The sequence below is a fragment of the Pipistrellus kuhlii genome, unplaced genomic scaffold (genome assembly GCF_014108245.1).
Source record: "Pipistrellus kuhlii isolate mPipKuh1 unplaced genomic scaffold, mPipKuh1.p scaffold_m20_p_20, whole genome shotgun sequence".
NCBI classification, from domain to species: Eukaryota; Metazoa; Chordata; class Mammalia; order Chiroptera; family Vespertilionidae; genus Pipistrellus; species Pipistrellus kuhlii.
Genome location: NW_023425516.1, coordinates 14,506,847 through 14,530,817, shown reverse-complemented (window position 1 = coordinate 14,530,817; position 23,971 = coordinate 14,506,847). Strand labels below are relative to the sequence as shown.

The 23,971-nt window shown below is 61.2% G+C and overlaps 1 protein-coding gene across 1 annotated transcript; it reads left to right on the top strand.

The window, feature by feature from the left end:
* The first annotated feature begins 1,345 nt into the window (after positions 1-1,345).
* BCL7A (BAF chromatin remodeling complex subunit BCL7A) lies at positions 1,346-22,301 on the top strand. The gene is made up of 7 exons (XM_036449492.2): positions 1,346-1,726; positions 2,139-2,234; positions 9,200-9,281; positions 11,701-11,797; positions 12,899-13,066; positions 18,110-18,231; positions 20,633-22,301. The coding sequence occupies exons 2-7, from the start codon at positions 2,143-2,145 to the stop codon at positions 20,702-20,704; spliced, it is 633 nt and encodes a 210-aa protein (XP_036305385.1). The 5' UTR covers positions 1,346-1,726; positions 2,139-2,142; the 3' UTR covers positions 20,705-22,301.
* Positions 22,302-23,971: the final 1,670 nt, after the last annotated feature.

Here is a 23,971-nt window from a genome sequence, read left to right as displayed (position 1 = left end):
AGGTTTTGGGTGGATATTTGGATTGCTTTTTGTTGTAGTAAAATACAACATAACATTGACCGTTGTAAGAGGAAAGCATTTTATTTTATTATTTTTTTATATTTTAATGATTTTTCACAGAGAGGAAGAGAGAGGGATAGAGAGTCAGAAACATTGATGTGAGAGGATCATTAATCAGCTGCCTCTTGCACATCCCCTACTGGGGATGTGCCCGCAACCAAGGTACATGCCCTTGACTGGACTCGAACCTGGGACCTTTCAGTCCGCAGACTGCCGCTCTATCCACAGAGCCAAACCAGTTTCGGCAGAGGGAAGCATTTTACAGTTCAGTGACATCAGGTACATGCACAATGTGTGCAGCCACCTCCCCTGGAACTCTTTCACCCAGAACTTTCTCGTCACCCCCAAAGGAAAGAAACCCCGTGTCCACCGGAAGTCACTCCCCATTCCCATGGCCCCCGGCAACCACCCATCTGCGTTCTGTCTCCGTGGCTTTGTCTAGTGGGCATGTCTCATGTGAGTGGAAGCAGGCAATGTTTGTCCTTGTGTGTCTGGCTTCTTTCACTTAGCATGTCTCCAAGTTCATTCATGTTGTGGCATGTGCCAGTCCTTCACGCCTTTTTCAGTGGCTGAATAGATATATGCATCAATCAATTGGTACTTGGATTTCTGATATGCTATCATATATATTCATATATAAATATATATCAGTTATATATATATTTATATATATATATCAGTTCTGTGTGGCCCTCAGCACATACCTGCTGGCATGACCTCTGCCTGTGAGGGCAGGGCCGACAAGATGAGACCTCTGCATTAGGACTTGCTGCTACGATTGTCCTCAGAACGAATCTCTGAGGCGGGTGATCTATTCCTTTTTCACATTAGGAACTCGAGGTTCAGAATGGCAGAAAGACATGCCTAGAAAGAGGCCTGCACTGCAGTCCCCCGCTCCATCATCACCCGTAGCTCATCTACCCCACATCAAACCCTCAGGGCAAACTGATGGGCTCCAGAGTGAGTGGGAGCCCAAGATCCAACGCATGGCCATGACCTTGAGCTTCCCGGTGACTTAGTTTCCCCGGGTGTAAACATGGCTGGTGCTGGAACAGTTTATCTCCAAGACCCCGAGCTTGTGGACAGGGTCACTCCCACTTTCCCCAGCATCCATCGGGGCGTGCTTGAGCTCTGGTCAAATCGGTTTCGCGGGCACCTGAACAAAAAGATGTGGCACCTGGGTTGTCCTGGTAACTGCGGATTCCTCCCCAGAACTACCCTGGGGCAGGATTGGGGGGGGGAGACACAGCCTCCAGCGCCTTCCCCAATGCTGATCGCCGTTGAACTTTCCCTGCTGGAAGCCGTTTGACGAGCAGGGGCGAGCGTCTGCCCCGCCCCGGGCACCTTTCCTCTGACCCCGGCTTTCCAAAAGGACGCAGGAAAGGGAAGCGACGTCCTGGCGCGCGTGTTTACGCGGGGCAGCGCGTCCCTCCACTCTCTCCAGCAGCACCTCGCGGACTCCCCGATCCCGCCGCCTGCCACTCCGACCGCCGCCTGCAACTCCCGCCAAGTCCGGGGCCCCGCGGGCAACTTGCGTGGCTGCACCCGCCGCCGCCGCCGCCAACCCGCACACCCCGGGCGGCGGACGGGCCGCCAGGCTGGCTCCCAAGGAACGCGCCCCCTCCGCGGCCGGCCCGCCCTCCCCCGGGGAGCCCGCGGCCTCGGGGTGAGTGTCCGCGCCCCCGCCCCGGTCGGGTCTCCGGGCGCCCCTCGCCGCCTCCCCGGGGCCGGTGGGGGACGGGCGGCGGGCGGCCCGGAGGCCGCGCTGCTGGCGGCCGCGCCGCTCCCCCTGCTCCGAGCAGCTGCCGCCCGGCGCTTGCGCACTGGGCCCGGGCGCGCGGGGGCCCGGCTTTGTGTGTGTGTGTGTGTGTCCGAGTGTGTGTGTATCTGTGTGTGTGCATGGGAGTGTGTGTGAGAGAGAGAGTGCACATGTGAGTGTGAGAGTGTGAGTGTGAGAGAGTGTGTGTGTGTGAGTCTGTGTGTGTGAGCGGCGGGCGGGCGGGCGGAGTGTGGCCGCCGCGGGGCGCGAGCAGGACGGGCGGCGCGCTCGCAGCCTCCCTCTCCTCTCTCCCCGCCAGAACCATGTCGGGCAGGTCCGTCCGAGCCGAGACCAGGAGTCGGGCCAAAGATGATATCAAGAGGGTCATGGCGGCTATCGAGAAAGTGCGCAAATGGTAAGCGGAGGCGCCGCTCGGCGCCGCGGCCGCGCGACCCCAGCCCACATCCCCGGAGCCGGCGGCGCAGCGCCCCGGGCCCGGAGGGAGGGAGAGGGCGGGCGGCGGGCGGCGCGCGGGCCGGTCACCTGCCCGCGGGGCCGCGGCCGTGCCCAGGTGCGCGCGCGCTTTCGCCCACCTGGCGCGGCGGCGGCGGCGGCCCGAGGCGGGGGCTCCCGGGCCGGGCCGGGCGGCCGCGCTGCGGGCAGTGCCCCCGCCGCCGCGGCGCTCGGCTCCCGGAGGAGAGTGCGGGGCCGGCCCCAGAAGCCATTTCGCTTCGTGCGAGTCACATGAAAGCGGCTTCCCGCGCGCCGGGCCGCGGTGCCGGCGGCGGCGGGGAGAGCGCCAGCTCCATTGTGCGGCGCCGAGCGGGCCGCCGCCGCCTCCTCCCCGCGCGCCCCGGGCGGCGCGGCGCCGGCCCCGCGCCCCTGCCCGCGCCGGCGCCCCCGCCCCCGCTCCCTCTCCGGCTCGCCCGCCGCCCGCTCCCGCCTCCCGGCCCGGCGCCCCGGAGTCTGCGGAGTTTGCGGAGCGCGAGCCGTTTAAATTTAGCGCTTCGGGCGGCCCGGGGCGAGGGCTCCTGGCGGGGAAGCAAGATGGGGGCGAGCGCGGGGAGGGGCGCCGCAGGCCCGGAGCGCCAGGCGCCCGACCCCCTCTCCGCGCGGCGCCCGGGCGCCGGCCTCGGGCGAGCCAATGTTATTTTTTTATTATTATTGTTATTATTTTTATCAGAAGCCGGTCCTGGGCCGCGGCTGCCTCTCCCAAACCAGCAGCTCGTGTTTGTTGTGCGGAGGAGCCGTTGTTTTGTTCTCTGAGCTGGGACCGGGGTGGGGGGGATCGGGGCTGGCCGCGCGTCTCCGCAGCCCGCGGGAGGGGGCCGGCGTGGCCCGGTCGGAATGACCGGGACTGGACATCGGGGGGCGAGGGGGTGGTGGTGTCTGGCTCGGGATCGGCCCTCGGGCCGGGCCCGAGGCGCCCGAGATCACCAGGGCGAGGCGGACTTGTTGAAAACTCCCAGCTCCCGGATTTCAACTTCATTATTATTATTATTTTTTTTTTCTTTCCCACGGCTTCACCGGGGTCAGGGAGGTGGAGGAGCCGATGCGCTCACGTGCCGGCACCGGCGGGCTGGTGCGGAGGGGGGACCCTTTATTGAAAGCGTTGAGCATCGGTCGCCCCACCCCCACCCCCTCCCCCACCCTCCCACCCCCTCCGCGGCTCTGTTTGCCTTTGGGGGTGTCCTTTCTCCGGGAACGCGCCTCGGTCTCTAAGCGCCACAGGGGGCCGAGCATCCAGTCTAGCCGGGTCGCGAGTTCGCTGTCCTTCCCGAGGCAACCCCGTCAGAAAGAGGGAAATCAATAAGCCCACGTGCTCGCCGCCGCCTCCCGTGGAGAGGGCCGCCTGCAGATGGCCGGATGCCCGGCGCAGGGCTGGGCTTGGCTCCGGCGGGACAAAGAATTTTCAGGACCGTGAGAAGGGGAGGCTTTCCAAAGTTGAGATCCAAGTCCTGCGAGCCGTGGGAGCTCCCCCAGTGCGCACAGGGCACCCCGAGGCCCGCTGGAGCCATTTAGAAATGGCAGGAACAGCTGCAGGCCAACACCACACACACACACACACACACACACACACACACACACACACACGAAAGCTAGCCCACCAGCCCCTTCTCCTGCGGGATTCCCAGAGGGGAGGCTGGGGTTGTGTCCTTAGGGCCTGGAGCTGAGCAAGGGGCTGGGGGCAAGGTACCCCACAGCCCCAGGTTCCCAGCGGGGCACAGGCCCTGCACCCAGACAGCGGCTCCTGCAGGGCCCGCCTGCCAGCTGCTCCGCAGGGAGGGCAGATGGAAGGATGGGGCTTTCCGCCCTGCTGGCCCCGCTGCGGGCCAGGCTTGTGTTGGAGGGAGGAGGGTAGGACGGGGGGGAGGGGGGGGGACTGGTCTCCTCCCTCCTTTTGGGAAACAACTTGTCATGAAGACCTCAGGCTTTGGGATCCCGTTCACTTCCTGTGTGTGACTGTGGACAAGCCAGGTACCTTCTCTAACCACTGCCCCAGGGGGTCCTGTGCTCCCACCCCCAAAATAAGATCATGCTCCACCACACTCATCCCTGCATACAGAAGCCACCATTAAATGTTGTCTTGACGTTAAGGTGGGCTCCACAGAAACTTACATTTTGCTGATTTTTTTCTTTTTCTTTTTCCCCTGCCCCTTCTAAGCAAAAACCAACAAACAAACCTACGTTGCATTGTTTCTTGGGTTTCCCCTGCCTGGAGAAGCCAAATCGCCCCTTCACTCTGCCTTTAGGACGGGCCCTCCCGTCCATCTGCAGACTTTGGGTTGTTTATTAACCGTGTGGCCACCAACCGTGCAGTCCCTGCTGGCTGGGGGGCCGGGTTGCCAGATTTAGCAAATAAATTCATGCACACTGAGTTAAATTTGAATTTCATGTAAACAACGAAACGATTTTTAAAGGCATTTCTCTACATCGTAAGTATGTCCTGGGCACTCTCTGGGACATACTTAATACTAAGACAATTATTCGTTGTTTATCTGAAATTCAGATTCGGTTCAGCAGTCTGTATTTTGCCCAGAGATAAAGGTGGCATCTGGCATGCCATTCGGCGGGGAAGCCTAGGGTGGTGTTTGTCCCCAGCCCCAGGGACCCCACGCCCGCCCCTCTGCCAGCCCTGCCCTGCCCCTGCCCCCGCCCCCAGAGAAGCCAGCCACCAGCAGTGACCAGCGTGCCTGGAGCTGCTGACCCTTGCCTTTCTGTCTGGTGCCCCAGCAGGGCGGGCAGGCAGCGTGCGAGGCAGCCCGAGATGGCCGAGGGAAGGACAATGTGGTGGGACCCTTTTCCGGGAACCAGGCCAGGTTAGGGGGCCTGGGGTGAGTGGATGTTGGGCAGGAGGCAAAGGCTTGAGCTGAGAGGTATAGGCTTAGGCTGGGGACCCCCCTCCCCCGGGCCTTTGGTGTGAAGGGTCCCTCAGAGCCTTGTGGGGGACGGAGACAGGCCTGTTCCCCAGGATTTCCCTCTGTCCCTGGGGGAGGGGCAGGTTTGTGCCTAGGGCCTCGCCTCGGAACCCCGAGGGTGCCCTCCGGCCAGACAGGGCAGGGCAGGTGAGTCTCGGCCTCGTTTGGACAAGGGCAGCCGCCAGCCAGGCCTCCTGGGGCATCGAGCGCCAGCCCTGGGAAACGAATGCAGAGTGAGGGATTCAGAGCTCTCGCGGAGGGAGCCAGGTGACCCCGCGATAGTCCTGCCCTGGGACCTGGGCCAGGGAGAACACTGGCCATTGATTGGCCTTGGCCTGGGGATTCCGGATGGGCCCCTGTAGTTTATGTAGGAGCCTATGCTGAGGAGGGGCTGTGTCTGTAGCTGGGACCGCACTGAGCCTTTCCGCCCAGGAGCCTGAGTCTGATGTGAAGACGGATCCGTAAGCATGGCTGGTTCCGGGAGCCATCAAGGCAGGAGGGCTCAGTGCGCAAGGCTGGGGTGAGCCCGGTGTCTACAGGTGGGGAGAGCTGGGGGGTCTGAGGGAGCCTCGGACCCTGGGGAGGGGGTCTGTAGGCCCCTCGTGATCAGACCGTTTTTGAGAGTAGCCAGGAGTCTGGATTTTTATGTTGTCTGAGTTTTTTCCCCCCTTTTTTGTCAAGTTTGGCAAACTGGTACAGTTTTTAAAAATTATGTTTTATTGATTTTTTTAGAGAAGAAGGAAGAGGGAGAGAGAGAAACATCAACGATGAGAGAGAATCATCCATCGGCTGCCTTCTGCACACCCCTCACTGGGGACCGAGCCCGCAACTCAGGCACGTGTCCCTGGCCGGAATCGAACCCGGGACCCTTCTGTCCACAGGCCTACGCTCTATCCACTGAGCCAAACCGGTTTTGGCTGATTCAGATTTTTAAAAGTACCGTGCAGGCCAGACAAAAACGGCCTGTTGGCCACTTATTTGTCACCTGAGGTAGTAACTACAGCTTAGCGTACCCCCAACCCATCGCCCCGGGGCCGTGTGCGGGCCGTGTGGCCAGGGCGATGGGTTGGGGGTGGTAGTGGGCGCTCTGCTGCTCCTCTGAGCCCATGTGGTCTGTGTCCCAAGGCGCTGTCCAGCCACCCGCTGGATGAGACCCCCCGAGCTCACGGGACATGCCTGTGAAATCCCTTCTCGTCCGTCATCCCTGGTGCTCGCCCAGTGACTTACCCCTGAGCTCCGGGCCCCATCTCTGCCCGGCCGGCCGCTGGCCGAACCCCGGCCTGAGATCCGGCTTGGCCTCCCTGCCCTGTGTCCCTCAGCCCCTCAGTGTCCTCACCTGGAAGCGCACCCGCAGCACAGGGACCTGGGGACTCGGGCCAAGGGCTGCCGCTGGGTCATCGGACAGCCTGGTTGTGCTGAGCTCACAACCTGAAGGGCCTGTAACCTCCCGGAGAGGCACCTGCAATCGCAAAGATTCGCCTTCACTGTCCTGTGGCCGGCACACCCAGACCTGGCCCAGGGTGGCCGTGGCTGTTAGCTGGCTTCTCCCGGGGCCAGATGGGAAAGGTGTCTTGCGTATTACAAGTCAATTCCCTTAAAGTGATTTGAGAGAGGAAGGGAGAGGGAGAGGGAGAGAGAGAGAGAGAGAAACATCAGTGATGAGAATCACTGATCAGCTGGCTCTTACACGCCCCCTACTGGGAATGGAGCCTGTAACCCCAGGATGCGCCCTGACTGGGAATCAAACCATGACCTCTTGGTTCATAGGTCGATGCTCAACCACTGAACCACACCGGCTGTCTGTTTTTTTTTGTTATTGTTTTTAACATAAATTGTGGATTTGCTGACCTACTGGGGCCCAGGCCCAGGCCCAGCAGCCAGTGGAGGCCTTGTGAGTGCCGAGGGCCTTTGGTCCCTTGCACAGGGACCAGCAGTTGGCACTTCTGTGTTCTGTGGAGTGGATTCCTCATTTTCCCGGGAGACGAGAGCAGAAGGTCGCTCCGGGGTCACAGCCTGTGTCCAGTCCCTGTCCCTCCACGGACTGTGAACTGGTATCACCGCTCCCCGTCGGTAACGTGGGGTGACAGTGGCCCCCCTTTCCTAGGCCTGTGGGCGATGTCGGGGGGAGAGAGCGTGTAAATAAGACGTTGGCACGGGGCCTGGGCACACAATGGCTATTGTGGCTGCTGCTTTGTCACTGGGACTGCTTCTTGGAACGCCCCGTCCCTTCCTGGCACCTTCTGACTGTTCAGGACGGAGTGGGGGAAGGCGCGGACGGAGGACGGTCCGTCCTGCCTGCGGGGGGAGGAGGCGGCGGCGGCGGCTTAGACACCTGCCTGACTCCTCCTTTCAGGGCGAAAGGGGCCGGGGTGGGGGCGGAGAGTGCTCCGAACAGCAGTGAGGCCCGGAGGTTCCAGTACGGGCTGGGGGGAAATCCCACTTCTCTGTCCGTCACAGCGGGGAGGTGATGGCTCTGGCCACACAAGGTTGTGGGAAGAGCAGAGCAAGTGTGTCCAGTGCTTCGCACAGAAAACGTACCAGGAAGGTCGCTAGTGCAATGACAAAACGGCCCCTCGCTCCCCCCGGAGGGAACGCACGGGTCCCAGCCGCACAGTGTGAGGGTGGCGGTGTCCGTGGTTTGGGGGAGGGGGCTCTGAGTGTGGCCGGGCACCCAGAAGCCCCTGTGAGGAAGGCGCCGCCTGGTGGCTGTGACGGGTCCCACCAGCCCACGTGGAGGGGAAGACCCAGGCTGGGGTGATCTGGGCCGGGAGGTGGGCGAGGGTGGCAGGCGGCCCATGGACAGAGGGGCCCACCCACACAATGCGGGGCCTGGTCCCTGGCATTGCTAGGGCTTCTGGCAATGGCACCCCCTGCTCCAGGTGTGTGTGTGGCCCCGCCTCCCACGTCTCCCATGGACCCTGGAGCCAGAACGGCCTGGGTTCGAATCCCAGCTCTCCCTCGGGCGGATCACCCTTGGGGTTTGGGGCAGTTGGTGATACGTACGACCTGGCTTATGGACTGCGGGGGGGGGGGGGGGGCGGCGCAGGTGAGGACGGGAGTTCAGGGCGGACCAATCATCGGGAGAATGATGAGCTTGGAGCAGAGTGCTGGGGAGAGGAGGGGGGTTGTTGTTATCCTTCGTGAAGACAGCGACCCCTCCTCCTCCTGTGGCTTTCTCTTCGCCCATAAGCCTGCCTCTGGCAGCGGGGGGCCCTGGACACTGTCCCCCAGGAGTTTAGGAAGCGGCTGGGCAGCTGTGCAGACGGGGCCCTTCGGAAACAAGACCCCGAAGCACCTGCCAGGCTCAGGACTGAGCCGCGGGAGGCTCGGGGCATCTCTCCCACCGGCTGCACCCACAGTCCAGGCCCGGCTTCCCTGTTAAACCCTCGGTATCGGCGCTCGGGGCCTGCCCCTGGGGGTTTGCCCCTGCTCCCTGCCCCCTCTGCTGCTCCAGAGGGCAGAGCGAGGGGTGATGAGTCCAGCCTCTGCTCCCCCCCCCCCACAGCCAGCCTCAGACCCCGCCCCCGGAGGAAACAGCTGGCTGCCCAGCGGGGCTTGGCTGGCCGGGTGTGCTGGCTCTGGGGGGTGAGAGCTGCAGGAACCTGGGGCCCAGACCCCCTCGTCCGGGGGCGGCGTCCTAATGGCAGCTCCTCTCCCGCCCCCAGTCTCACCAAGCACTTCCTTCCGGGCGTCCAAGGACTCGAACACACAGGGTCTTAGGCAGCCCTCACGCAGCCTGGGGAGACTGACAGCCAGGTCTCGCAGGTGGAGACACTGAGGCTCAGAAGGGGGGAAGAGAGATGGGCTACACACTGCATCTGTTCGACCGAGGGCGTGCGGCCAGGGCCCCCATGGGGAGAGCAGGGCCCGGCCCCAGAACCCCTGGTAACAGGCTCCTCCTCCTCTTCCTCTTCCTCCTCCTCCTCCTCCTCCTCCTCCTCCTCCCCTTCCCCCTCCACAGGGAGAAGAAGTGGGTGACGGTGGGTGACACGTCCCTGCGAATCTACAAGTGGGTCCCCGTGACGGAGCCGAAGGTTGACGATGTGAGTATGAGGGCCCGTCCCCAGGAATACCCCCCCTCCCCCCCGCCTGTCACCGCAGGCCGGGAGCCCCACGGTTTGTGAGCGGTGACACACCTTGGGATTTGGGGCTGCCAGAGGGGCACCCACAGACAGGCAGGCGCTCCCCGTCATCGCAGCACCGCTCCCAAGCACCCGACGCCGTGCGGGGTGTTCCCGTGTCTACGTCTCATCCGGAGTGATCTCTGCCTTCTCTGTACAAGTGAGGCCACGGGCTCAGAGAGGGGGAGCTGTTTCCCCAGAGCCGCACAGCAGGGGTCACGTGTGTCCTGGCTCACGCGCGCTCTCTCCACGCGTGGAGAACCTTTTGTTCTCACCCCAGAGTTTTGCACAGGGAAGCCGGGGTGGCTTCTAGACTGTGACCACTAGGGGGAGCCCCTGCGGCTGTGCTTGGTTTGAGGGAGGGAGGGATAGATGACAACCCCTCGGAGGCTCTGAGACCAGTGGCTCCCAAAGGCCCCAGGTCAAAACCCTGCACGGTCCCGCCCCCAGGCCTTTGGTGGGCCGTTCCTCCTGCCGGGAGGGCCTTTCTCTCCTTGTGATTGGTCCCTCCGCAGGAGGATGGTCCACACGGAGCCGGCCGCACAGTGTCATTGGCTCCCGGAGGTGCCAGGATCGGGATGGGCAGGCGCAGAGGGGGCCAGAATGGCTGGTTGGAAGCTGCTGTCTTTGGTTCCCGGCCTGAGTCTCCTGGGGAGAGGGGCGCTGAGCTGAGACTACGGGTGTTTGTCTGTGCTGGTTCTGTCTGGTCCGGGTTCGTGGGGCCTCCAGAGCTGCCTTCCCCAGCGGCCCCAGACCGAGGCTCCGGAGGGAGACCCGGTGTGACAGGCTCCTCGGAGGCCGCCTGGCTCTGCCGGGGCCGTCTGTGCCTTGCACACCGTCGGGTGTTGTATCAGCACCATTGCATTTGGGAAGACGTGGTCCCTGCTCTCCAGGAATGTGGAATCTCGCCGGGGAGATAATTATAGAACAGCACGGAGCAGGCACCAGGGACGTGCCACATGGATCGCGATCCAGGAGAAGCCACCACGTGCGGGCTGTCGGGGGGGACAGGGCGGCTCCAGTGGGGCAAAGAGCACTCCTGACGAGCCCGGGATGTTGGACAGGGGCCCCCCTCGCTGGGCCTCAGGTCCCTGTTTCCTGCCACGAAGCAGTAATGCCCAGGTCCTAGGGTATCTGTATGTCTTTTTTTATTTTTTTAAAATATATTTTATTGACTTTTCACAGAGCGGAAGGGAGAGGAATAGAGAGTTAGAAACATCGGTGAGAGAGAAACATCGATTCAGCTGCCTCTTGCACACCCCCTCCTGGAGATGTGCCTGCAACCAAGGTACATGCCCTTGACCGGAATCGAACCTGGGACCCTTGAGTCTGCAGGCCAACGCTCTATCCACCGAGCCAAACCGGTCAGGGCTGTATATCTTTTTAAAAGATCCTTACTCGAGGTTATGTGTGGGTGTTTTTTTTTCTTTCATTTTTTTGTTTGTTTGTTTTTTTTTTATAAAAAGAGGAAGGGAGGGAGAGAGAAACATCAATTTGTTGCCTCCTGTACGCACCCCAAGTGGGAATCGAACTCACAACCTCAGTATGTGCCCTGACCGGGAATCGAGCCTCCAGCCAGCGGAGCTCCCTGGCCGGGGCCTTCCTGTGTGTCTTTTGTAAACGGTTTGCCTTCCCTGCGCTCGGTCCCACCCGCTCAGCTCACTTCCTGGGCGGCTGCCAGGCTGCCCGCAGACGCGTCCGTTTGTCCTTTCCTTCGCCATCAGCGGCCGCGGTCCGCCCCGCGCCTTTTGGAGGTGCCGACACGTGTTCCACGTTGGCATTCTCGGGGATCGTGTCCCAGTCTTAAACACAGAGCCGCCCGACTCTGTAATCGTCGCATCGCGTTACAGCAAACAAACGCACCGTGACTTACTTAATGAGCCTCTTCCCGATGGACGCAGGGCGCTTCTGACCCTGTTCTCTTCCGGGTTTAAAAGTTGGACCCTCCCCCTGCCCTCCTGCCCTCGTCTCCCTCTCGGGTGCCCGGGAGGCTGCCCTGGGGCCCGGCCGTCGTGGGAGTGTGTGAATCCCGTGTTTTCCCAGGGCTCGCCTGGCGTCCCTGTACCTGCCCTGGGGGGGGCACCCACGGCCTCGCCCCCAGAGGCCCCCCCTAAAGGAGGAGGGGACCCCGCCAGCCAGGGTGTGTGCGTGCCCCACTAGCACTGGGGCTTTATCCCAGAAGCCTCCCGCTGCTGGGCCCCGAGAGGACGTGTTCAGTGCGGGCCGAGGAGCACCCTCCCGGGCCCCGGGGGCTGGGGAGGAGGCGTGCACAGCACCGTCTCGCTCCTGCCCGCACACATGCGGCCCGGTGACTCCGTGCCCGCTCCATTTCCTCCTCCAGAAAAACAAGAGCAAGAAGAAGGGCAAAGACGAGAAGTGCGGCTCGGAGGTGACCACGCCAGAGAACAGCTCCTCCCCTGGGATGATGGACATGCACGGTGAGCTCCCTGGCCGGCCTGAGCTGTACTCTCTTCCACCAGGTGTCCCCCCCACCAGGCCCCCTCCCGCCGGCCTCTCCCGCCAGGCCCCCGTCCGCCAGGCCCCCATCCGCCAGGCCCCCGCCCGCCAGGCCCCCACCTGCCAGGCCCCCGTCCGCCAGGCCCCCGTCCGCCAGGCCCCCGCCCGCCAGGCCCCCACCTGCCAGGCCCCCGTCCGCCAGGCCCCCGTCCGCCAGGCCCCCCGTCCGCCAGGCCCCCCGTCCGCCAGGCCCCCCGTCCGCCAGGCCCCGGGCCCGAGCTGCTCGGCCGTATTTTGTTTCCCCAGCAGGTTCGTTCACATTCCAGGCCGAGGGGCAGGAGGGCTGGGCAGGCCTGGGCCTCGGTGCCAAGGAAGAGGCTCCGAGCCCGGCGAGCCAGGAAACATAAACCAGGCCCCCCCCCCTCACCCAGGGACAGAGGCCTCACAGGAGGTGTCCTTTTTCCCTCCGAGGCCTGACTCGCTACGCGGATGGCTGAGTTGTGTTTCCTGTTTCGCTTTGGCCGCCGGGAAGCTCCAACCTGGGTTTCTGGCTTCACGTAAACCCTCACCGACCGCCTCCCTTCCCGTGTTCTCTTACTTCGTGCTTAGTGGATAGACCTCTTTTTTCTTTCTCTCCTACAATAATCTTCCCTGGTCCTTCTCCCCCTGCGTGCTATCGGCCAGCAGAGCCTGGCCGGCCATCCTGTGGGATACCCCGCTTTGTGGGGTAACTTCTCTCTCCCTTTTGACCAAGCGGGGGTCGGTGAGAGGCTCGATCCGGCAGCGCCGCCCCAGGCACTGCGCTTCGGCCTCTGTGTGACTTCCGAGCCAAGCACCCACGATGTCTGTTTCCTCACCCGGAACCAGGCCTCAGATGCCCCCCGAGACTTAAACTGTGCCAGGCTTCCGTCTGGGGCCGGCTGCCTCCAGACACCGGGCTCTCGGGAGCCCGTGGGGCGGGGCCCTGGGTGTGCCGGCTCGGAGGTTCCGGAGGGGCGAGCGTCCCCTCTCCTGGGCAGCGTCCCGCGGGCCGTGGGGCATGGGGCGGCTGAGCCCCCAGCAGCGCCTCTGTCCCCCCCCAGATGACAACAGCAACCAGAGCTCCATCGCAGACGCCTCCCCCATCAAGCAGGAGAACAGCAGCAACTCCAGCCCTGCGCCCGAGCCCGCCCCCTCCGTGCCCTGCGAGGGCAGCAGCACCAAGGCCGAGGAGGCCCCGGCCGAGGGCAAGGAGCCCCCCGGGGCCGAAGGTACGTGCCGTCCAGACCGTCCAGCCTCTGTCCAGGCAGGCGACGGCAGGTCGTCTTTTTCCCCCTCTTAAATATGTTTTTATTGATTTCAGAGGGGAAGGGACAGGGAGAGAGAGAGAGGGAAACATCGACGATAGGAGAGAATCATGGATTGGCTGCCTCCTGCACGCCCCCCACCGGGGATCAAGCCTGCAACCCAGGTGTGTGCCCTTGACCAGAATCGAACCCGGCACCCTTCAGGCAGCAGGCCGATGCTCTGGCCCCTGAGCCAGACCAGCCAGGGTGATGCCTGGGGCTCCTATTCTTAGGGGGAGGGGAGGTGCAATTTAAAAATCATACAATCTAGCTGAATCTGGCTTGGCTCAGTGGATAGAGCGTCGGCCTGCGGACTGAAGGGTCCCGGGTTTGTTTCCGGTCAAGGGCACATACCTTGGTTGCGGGCACATCCCCAGAGGGGGGTGTGCAAGAGGCAGCTGATCCATGTTTCTCATCGATGTTTCTAACTCTCTATCCCTCTCCCTTCCTCCCTGTTTAAAATCAATAAAATATATTTTAAGAAATAAAAATAAATAAATAAAAATCACACAGTCTAGCATTTGGAAAGCACGTGTTCTGGGGAACGCTGAAGTAAGAAAGGGGGTATGGAGTCTTGCCCCTTTTGGGGATACTGTGGTTTTGAATAGGTGGCCCAGGGAAGCCTCCGCCAGCCAATGAGGCTCAGATGAGGCGAGGGAGGAGGCCGCCTGGGATAGCGGGGAGGCCCTGCGGGCAGAGGGAGCCCGTGCACAGGTCCTGAGGCAGGAGTGTGCTCAGTGTGGCTGGAGGGAGCGGGCAGGGCGAGGGGCTCCGACGCAGAGACCCCAGAGGAGGCGGGGCCGGGAGAGTGCAGCTCAGGGGGCCACTTGGAAGACCCTGACTTTGATGCTGAGAGCGCAGGAGCCGTGGGGGCTCACACCCTGAGGTGTGAAGGATTGCTTTGGCTTCGGTTCTGTGAACGTCCGGGCGGGGCTGCTGCTTCGTCCAGGTGAGAGAGGAGGCGTTAAATGGTCTGACTGTGCAGGGCGTGTGTGTGTGTGTGTGTGTGTGTGTGTGTGCGTGTGCGTGCGTGCGTGTGCGCGCGTGTGTGTGTGTTTACAGGAGTATATGTTTGTTCGTGTTGAGGTCTCTGGACCCCCTTTATTTTTTATTTTTTAAAGTATATTTTATTGATTTTTTTTTACAGAGAGGAAGAGAGGGGGGATAGAAAGTTAGAAACTTCGATGAGAGAGAATCATCAATCAGCTGCCTCTTGAACACCCCCTACTGGGGATGTGCCTGCAACTAAGGTACATGCCCTTGACTGGAATCAAACTTGGGACCTTTTAGTCCGCAGACCGACGCTCTATCCACTGAGCCAAACTCGTTTTGGCTATTTTTTACTTTTAGTTTTATTTTTTTTACTGTTTTTCTTTTTTCATTTTTTTTTTTTATTAAGGTGTTATATGTGTACTTATCTTACCATCCCCCCCCCTCCCCACTCCCATACCTTCCCTCACCCCTCAGAGTTCTGCATCCATTGGTTATGCTTATGTGCATGCACACAAGTCCTTTGGTTGATCTCTTATCTGCTCCACCTCTCCCTAACCTTCCCGCTGTCATTTGACAGTCTGTTGGATGCTTTACTGTCTCTGTATCTTATCTTTTTGTTCATCCGTTTATAATGCTCTTTATTACCCGTGAATGAGTGAGATCACGTGGTGTTTTTCTTTCATTGACTGGCTTGGTTCACTCAGCATAACGTTCTCCAGTTCCATCCAGGTTGCTGCCAATGGTAAGAATTCCTTCTTTTCTATGGCAGCGTAGTATTCCATCCTGTAGATGTACCGTAGTTTTCTGATCCAGTCATCTGCTGACGGGCACCTCGGCTGTTTCCAAATCTGGACCCCCCTTTCCGTGAAGATATTCACAGGTAGTCGGTCCCTGGTTTACAAACAGGTTGACCTGACGATGATGTGAATGAAAGCCATGCCCACGCAGTAGAAGCCAGACTTTTAAAACTGATCTCTCCCGGGCCCCTGCTGTGCCGGGCGGGGAGTCCCAGCTCCCGGCTGCCACAGGGTCAGGAGCCAGGGCGCGGTGAGCACAGGCCGAGCTGGTCACACCGGGGCCGGCACCTGCCAGCTGTGTGGCCTTGGGCTGCAGTGTCCGCTCCTGCACGCCTTCCTGTTTCCTGGTTCATAAGACGAGACAAATAAAAGCTGCCTCTCCTGTCGGGCCACCACAGGGAAGTGAGCGAGAGAGCAGAATGCCCGGCCAAGCCTGGCGCTGGGAAGGGCCTGGTGAGCCGGTGGTGGTGGTGCTGGGGACGCAGTGGGACGGGGCCGTGCAGGACCAGGTATGGCTTTCCGTCCTGCTTTCTCTGACCAGCTGAGCTGCCTGGCCAGGGCCTGATTCTCCTCTTAAAGGGCCCGTTGCAGGGATCCAGTCCCTGGTTAAGACCTCCTTTCATAGCTGCCACATTTTGTTACTGCCATCCTCCCCCCCCCCCCCCGTGCCTCCCCTGTGCCCCCCTTCCCCCCCCTTCCCCCTGCAAGCTTTCTAGGTCCAGGTAGGAGCCACACCAGGTCCTCTTCCCGCCACCCCGGCCCCTGGCCCCGCCCAGGTGCCAGCATTGTTCAGGTGGGACCACCCCAGCAGGCCCGGCCCACCCGCCCACCTGCCCAGTCAGAGCCCCCCCACGGCCTCCCCAGGGGGGTGCACGCTGCCCGTGGGACCAAGCCGGTTGGTCGCCAGCTGTCGACCTTGCTTTGAACTTGTTTACTGCTGAGTGAGTTCAGGGAATGACATCATGTTCGAGCTCCCTGGTCTAAATTTAGGCCCCAGGAAAATAACTTCCCCTGGGCAAGCTCCAGGCCCGCTCTGCCGAGAGAACGAGGCCGCGGAGCCGAGCCCATGTTCGCGCCCCGAGCCCCAGGGCCTGTGCCCACACCGAGCGCTCAGGCCGGGCGAGGGGGCCGGCGTGACTCCAGGCCACCGGCCGCCTTCGTGATCTCTGCGCCCACATCTGTGCGCCCGCTTCTCGCTCCTCCACAGAGCGCACCCCACAGGGTGGGGAGGGACTCCGGTCAGAGCGGAGGAGGACAGTGACAATGGAAAAAGATTGCTAAAGCAAACACCTATCTATCTATATCTATAAAAAGCCAGCGACCCGAAAGCCAGATCGCCCGGTGGCTCTGACACCCACTGCGTCCAGCGAACCAGCCAGATCTGGGGGCGGGGCCTGCCAGCCAACCTCCTGCAGCCCCTCCCCCTGCCCCAGCCACTCCCCAGATTGGCTCCCCATCCCAATCAGGAGCAGAGCCAGCTGGCCATCCACCCACAGCCCCTCTCCCAGCCAGCCCGGCCCTGACCTCCCCAATCCGCTGATTGGGGCTGTGCCGGCCTGCCCCCCCCCCCCGCCCGCTGCACAAATGTGTGCACTGGGCCTCTAGTTATGAAATAGAATATAACATGAGTATGGATTTTTTTTTTAATATATTTTTGCTGATTTCAGAGAGGAAGGGAGAGGGAGAGAGGGCGAAACAACGATGATGAGAGAGACTCCTTGATCGGCTGCCTCCTGCACACTCCCTACTGGGGATTGAGCCTGCAACCTGGGCATGTGCCCTTGGCCAGGAAGTGAACTGTGACCTCCTGGTTCATAGGTTGATGCTTAACCACTGAGGCACACCTGCCGGGCTATTTTAGTGTCCTTTTACTTTATTTTTTTTTTAATTTTTAAAAAATATATTTTATTGATTTTTTACAGAGAGGAAGGTAGAGGGATAGAGAGCTAGAAACGTCGATGATAGAGAAACATCGACCAGCTGCCTCTTGCACACTCCCTACTGGGGATGTGCCCGCAACCAATGTACATGCCCTTGACCGGAATCGAACCTGGGGCCTTTCAGTCCGCAGACCAACGCTCTACCACTGAGCCAAACCGGTTTCGGCTTTAGTATCCTTTTAAAAAGCCAGGGGACATGTGGCGGGGACCCTGGGAGCCAGCAGAGTGGGGCCCTGGGTGGGATGCTGGCTCTGCACACACACCCCCCCTCCCCATTCTCCCGCGAGCTCTTCTGCTTTGTGCCCCAAATAAGCTTCAGGAAGAGCAGGTACTTCTTTCTCCAAAGCCGCACTATGACCTGCTGTGCCCTGCACCTTCCTTCTGCTAGAGGGACGTGGTTGGGGAGCAGGGAGACGGACGTAGCATCAGAAACAGTCCAAATAACGGGCGGCACGGGATTCGTGGGATAAGCAATCGGTGACTAGAACGCCATGCAGCCATCTTGTATTGAGAGCATTTTCAGAGGCATGGCAGATCCTCCGCATGCTGTGTGAGTCCCGTGTGGGGAAAGCAGAGCAGTGTGTGCGTGTAGGGGGAAACCTCTGGGAAAATGGGGCTGGATCCTCTACAATGTTACCGGGGTGGTGGAAGCTGTGAGTGGTGTGAAATAATTGGTGATTTTGACCAGATTTCCCCTCCACCCCCCCCCCCCTGTATTAATATTTTCTGCTTCTTGCAAAGGCCAGTCATTGCTCTGGCGACCAGAAAGGAATACCCATAGCATTAAGAGAAATGCTTACCAGTCCCCTCTGCGTGTCCCCCATGGAGAGAAGGCGGGCTCTGGGATGGGAAGAGGGAGGAGTCCGCAGCCATGGTGGTTGGAGCGCGCTGTGGCCACCAGAGGGCGCCGTGTGCATGTGGCACAGAGCCTGTAGTTTTCCCCCCCCCCCCTCTTTTATTGTTTTAGGTGCCTTCTGCGGACATTCTGCAGGTAATGTGTGTGCAGGAAAGGGTTGCAGGTGACAGGGCCAGCATGTGGCCTGGATGCTTATAGCATCTCTAAAAAAGTGAGCTAGAGTCTTCCCAGTCCCCCCTTCCCCGTTCCCAGCTTACTGTAGCTCCTACAGACCGCCGAGCCACCCCAGCACCCCGTCCCCAGGTATTTTTAGTCATTGTTCCATCTGGCCCCGCAAGCCACGTGTCTAAAAACAGCCTCTGTCGTCTTGCTTCACCCTCAGAGGCTTCCGACGAGCAGAATTCGCAGTCTTCCGCGGAGAACTCGGCGAGCAGTGCGGAGAAGGCCGAGCGGCAGCCGTCTGGGGACCCGGGCCTGGCTGCAGAGACGCCCTCCATCGCTCAGGTACCCTGATCCCCGAGGCCTCAGAGGGGCAGCCAGGCCGGCCGGGCGCCCGTCGGGGGGCTGGGGGACCATTGACAGGTGTTTTGTTGTTTTGTCTTGCTTTCTCGTTGGCCGATCGGAACTCTTGTGCCTTCCCTGAGCGGGAGCGTCCCGCTGTGTCCCGCCCCGGGCGCTGGGGCTGGTGTAGGAAGAGGGAGGGCCCTCAGCTCCATAAGTTTGTTCCCGTCACCTTCCCCTGGAGCTGGGGCGGCGATACATCCTCCGAGTCCTCAGACGCCAGATAAAATAGTCTTTGAAGATGTTTTGCAACTGACCACAGCTCCCCATGTCCAGACCCCTCTCCGGGGCATCGCCGTTGGTCAGAATCTGTGCTGAGTCTGTGCAGAAGCAGGAGGCCCGGGGCTGGGGTGGTAGGGGAGAGGGGGATAGGAGCAACGCCCCGGCTTCAAGTCCCAGCTTTGTAAGCACACACAGACGTTGGCTTCAGTGTCTCCAGCTGCCAGAACGGGACCGCCGGGCTGGCTCGGGGCTGGCGTTCGATGAGATGAGAGAACCTGGGTAGCACGCTGTGGAGCTGGACTTGGAAGATGCTTCCGTGTTGCCTCGGCGACCGTGACGCCTCTCTCCGCGAGCCCTCTGTGCTCGTGTAAAAGAAGGGAGAGTGCCCGGCTGGTGTGGTTCAGTGGTGGAGCACTGACCTATGAACCAAGAGGTCACGGTTCGGATTCGCGGTCAGGAGCACATGCCCGGGTTGTGGGCTCGATCCCCAGTAGGGGGCGTGCAGGTCATGTGCCCTGACCGGGGATGGAACCGCAGCCTCCTGGTTCGTACGTAAGGTCGACGCTCGGCCACTGAGCCTCGCCGGCCGGGTTTCTGCTCTGCGAGGAGCTCCTCTCGGGTTTGCACTTGGTGGTAAACTTGGAAAGTCCGTCATTCTAACCCGAGGGCTCGCTCGGGGAAGTTGTAGAATAAAGCCTTGTTGAAGACTGTGCTGGGAGGCTGTCATTCGGGCGAGAGACGGCGGCAGCTCAGGACAAGGCGCTGGGCAGAGGGAGAGGCAGGCGGGCTCTAGGGTCCTTGGAGAGAGAGGTGATGGGACTTGCTGTTAGGCTGGGTGTGGGGGTGTGGAGAGAAAGGGGGGTCTCCCGGGCATTGTCCCGCTTTGTCCCAGGAAGATGTCAGCACCCCCAGCAGGTAGGGGATGGGTGAAGTCAAGAATTGGTGCCAGGCCCGTGTGGCTCAGTGGTTGAGCATTGACCTGTGAACCAGGAGGTCATGGTTCCATTCTGGTCAGGGCACATGCCTGGGTTGCAGGTTCAATCCCCAGTGTAGGGTGTGCAGGAGGCAGCCAATCAATGATTCTCTCTCATCACTAATGCTTCTCTCTCTCTTCCTTCCTCTTCGAAATCCATTGGGGGGAAGGGGAGGAAACTGTTCTCAGGTGGTGAACACAAATGCAATATACAGGTGATGTCTTATAGAACTGTACCCCTGAACTCTATATAATTTTACTAATCAACGTCACCCCAATAAAGTCAATAAAAAAAAAAGGGGGGGGTTGTTCTCAGGTGACAGGTGAGGTTGGAAATGATGGCGTGGGACCGCCAGGCAGGATGTGGGAGCGTGACCGTTGAACCTGTGTTTGAGTCAAGGGACTTCTGGGAATTGGCTGACACCCACAGGCCCTCTCCCATTCCCGGGCACGTTTAACAAATGCCGAGCGCTCGCCTGGGCCGGGCACCCGGGCTGGGCCCCGGGGAGCAGTGGTCAGCAGGGCAAGGCTGGTCTGGGCGTGGCTCTTGAGAAGTAAACTTCAGCCTCACCCTGGCGGTCACTCACGGGTGGGAGGACGGATAACGGGGGGACACCTGCTCCAGGAGGGGTGGGCTGAGGGAGAGCTTAGGAGAGGACACGAAGGGAGGTCAGTGTGAGGGGACAGGCAGGACCGAGGCGACGAGGTTCTGGAGACCCAGGGGGAGTTTGGGTTTGAGGCTTCCTGCCGGTGTGCGACCCTCCCCAAGTCCACGCTCTCCGGCCTTCAGGTCCTGCCCTCGGTTTCCTCCCAGGCTGACCTTTCACCTCCTGGCAGCCCTGAACGGATCTCCTGGCCTGTTAACCTGCCATTCTCTCTCTCTCTCCCTCCCTCTCTCTCTCTTTTAAATATTTTAAAATATATTTTGATTTTTTTATAGAGATGAAGGGAGAGGGATAGAGAGCTAGAAACATCGACCAGCTGCCTCCTGCACTCCTCCTCCCCCCACTGGGGATGTGCCCGCAACCAAGGTACATGCCCTTGACCGGAATCGAACCCGGGACCCCTCTGTCCGCAGACCAACTGGCTCTACCACTGAGCCAAACCGGTTCCGGCTAACCTGCCATTCTCTTTCCTTCTTCCCCCAAGGATTTGGAAGGAGGGCCGCCCTCTAAAAAGATGAAACTGGAGGCTTCCCAACAAAGCTCGGAGGAGATGTAGGCGTGCGGGGGATCCGGGCTCCGGTCCGCGCGTCCCGGGAGACCCCTCAGCAGGCTGGCTTCTGGGCTGACGGCCCCGAGCGAGCCCTCGGTGAGACCGCGGACTTCCCAGGCTTACCGCGTGCAAACCCAAGCGAACCCAGCGCGGCGCGGCCTCGCCCGGACACTGCGGACCCTCCCGCCGAGGGGCAGAACCCGCGGATCTCGAAGCGACTGTCCTTGTGGAGGCGGGCCGGCCTCGGGGGTGTGGGGCACTGTCTCCGAAGCCAAGGTTCCGTTTGCGTTGCTGCTGTACCGTCTTTCCTCGCCCCACCTCTCCCCCCTCCTCACGACATCAGCGACCAGCGACCAGAGGGCGGCTCCCACCAGGAGTTCACGCTGCGTCCCACCGGTCCCTCCTCCCCGCTTTCCTTTCCTGTGCCTTGTGCCCTCGAGGCGACCTCCGGCATGTTTCCCCAGTGGTTCTGCATCTCCCTTTGCGAAGTGCCCTCTCGGCTCCGCGGAGGCTGCCATGGCCCCCGCCCTCGCGTCTCGCTCCCCCCGTCCCAGGACTTCATTGGGCGCAGAGCAGGCTGGGGAGGAGGAGGAGGAGAGCAGCGGGACCTCCTCGGCCACCTGCCCAGCCTCCATGGTTCGGTCCGCGGAGCCTCTGGTGTCAGGGCATCTCTCCCCCCAGCACCGGCGACTCGATACACTCACTTCCTCCTTCCCCGGAGCCTCTGAACCTGGCGTTTCCCCCGGACACGCGGAGCCCCTCCATCCTTCTGGCGCTTCCACCCTCTGCCGCCGCCCCACCTCCGAAGATGGGGGGGATGTCTGTGGCCGACTGCGGGACCGTCTCCAGATGACAGGCTGGGAGGCTGGGAGCGGCGGCAGGAGAAGCTGGTGTTCTCAGAGGATTCCAGATCCACAGGGATCCGCTGCCCTGGGCCTCCCCAGGCCCTTGCCCCCCCCCGGGGGGGGGGGGGGAAGGGGTCAAGATTGCGATCCAGGAAGCCCGCTTGCTTCTGCATAACGTTCCGGACACCACCACCACCGAGCCAGCCGCTGGGTCCTCTTATTCCCAGGGTCCCCTGTGGTCGGTCCCCCCAAGAAGGCCAGAAGGGAGGCACCGAGGAGCGGAAAGCTTTGCCCTCCAAGAAGCGGGGATTGAACCCCTGCCTCCGCCTCTGCCCGCCCGGGGCAGCTGCTTCTCAGTCAAGGGAAACACAGCCCCTTGGACCAGCGGCCTGAGTGTCTGGCTCGGAGGCAGCCTGGTTGCTCTCCGTTCCTCTGTGGCCCTCTCAGCCCCTCGCCCGGTTCCCGGGTTTCTCTCCCGCCCTGGAGGCCGCCTCCCTCAGAGCTGTGTGTGGTGGGGAGGGAGGGGGGAGGATTGAGAGGGTTTGTTGGCGCTTTCTGGTTTTTGTTGTGTTTTGTTTATTTTGCTAACTGGTGCATATTCAGGTTCCACCTTGGACGCGGGGATCTCTCTCCTGGCCACCATGCGTCTCTGAGGGGGAGGCTCTCCCTCTCGCCCGTTTCCTGCACTTCGAGAAGAATCAAAATGTTCCTGAATTTCAAATACCTCATGCAAAAGCGTCTCCCGAGATAAGGGGAAACACACATGCGAACTTCGGAGATCTCCCTGTTGAAGGGAGCGGTGGTGGCCGGACGTGTTTTGTCTTAAAAAAAAAAAGAAGAAAAAATCCTCATCCGTTTCACGGCCCTCGGCCCTGGGCGGCCAGTGCTCCGCAGACCTGAGCTCCTCCAAGTTACCTCTCAGCGACGCCGGCGGCTTTACCTCCAGACCCTGTAGGTTCGAGTCACGTTTTCCTTTGCAGCAAAACTCCGTCTTGACGAAGGGCGAGTTGGGATGTGTATCTCCTGCTCTCGTTTGGGAAGCGAGAGGGGGGGCGGCTCAGACAGCCGGCGGAGCGTCACGCACGCGCTTGCACACGCACGTCCATCGGCCAGGCTCCCCTGCGCCCTCGGTGGGCCCCGCGGACAAGCCAGTGGGGAACGAGGACGCCGTCCACAACACCAAGGCTGTCACTAGTTTTTCTCTGAAGTGCCTGAAGGGAGGGGTGGGCCGGTGGCCTGGGAGCAGCAACCTGGCCACGCCACGGCCACGCCAGGCCACGTGCCAGCGCGGTCCAGACGAGACTGCAAAATCCAGATGTGCTTCCTTCCCCGCGGCCCGCTCCCTGGAGCCGCTGGCCCCCGCCCACCCTGCAGCTGGCCCGGCCAGGATGGGGCCCTGTGCCTTCCGTGGACACCAGGCCCCGTGGCCTCAAGGGCTCCCAGGACAAACCCGTTCCCCCGGACCGGGGGCGCCGTGGCTACACATTCCACGAAGTGCTGGCACTTACACCCGCGCCCGGAAGGCCGGCCGCCGCTGCGCGGGGGGTGACCTCCCGTTTCCAACGGCGGCGTGGCCGGGCAGGTTCTCGACCGCCAAGGACCTGGCTAGAGGCATACAGACCTTTTGTTCACGTTACCTGATTTTTTTGTTGTTGTTTTCTCTTACGATTTTTCTTTTTTTCTTTTTCTTTTGGTGTGCTGTACAGCAGTATAATTTTTCACTTATTTATTCCATCAGTAGGTATGGGTTTGTACAATGTACAATGGTTCCATTTCAGGAAATGAAAATAAAAAATTTGGATCATGACCGTCGTCAATAAAAGGTGAAATCCAGCTGATGGCGGGAGCGTCCCTCGGCCCCTGCCCTGGCCTCCGGCCCGCGCGGGGTGCAGGACGCCCTAAGGTCCTGGCACACCGGCGTGCCGGCTGCTGCCATCAGGTACCGGTGGGTACCGTGGGCAGGTGTGGTGGTCACCCTATCACGGGGAGCAACCTCAGGCCTGTGTCATGCAGCAGATCGGAGCCCCAGTTTAGAAGCCACACCTGCCCAACTTCCCCCCCACCCCCCTTCTCCCCACACACACACTCCAACCAGGGTCTGTCCCGGGCTCGGCCGCTGGGGCCCGTGGCCAGGCCTCTGAGAGGTCAGTCCACATCCCAGGCGTGTTGTCCTGACTTGTCTTAACTCGCCATCTGGTGCGGTGCTCCGAGCAGAGCCAGAACCTTCCGGGCACCTTTCCCCCTCCCAGCAGCTGGGCCTTTCCCTCTCCGCTCAGACTTCCTCTCTGAGTTGACGTCTTTATTTTATTTCTCTCGGTCCAGCCTCACTTCCTCTTGCACCTGTCCCGGGCCCCGGGGGAGCGGAGACCGGGAAAGGGGAGCGCTCAGGCGGAGCCTGCTCCACACCTCACCCCGTGGCCCCCCTGCA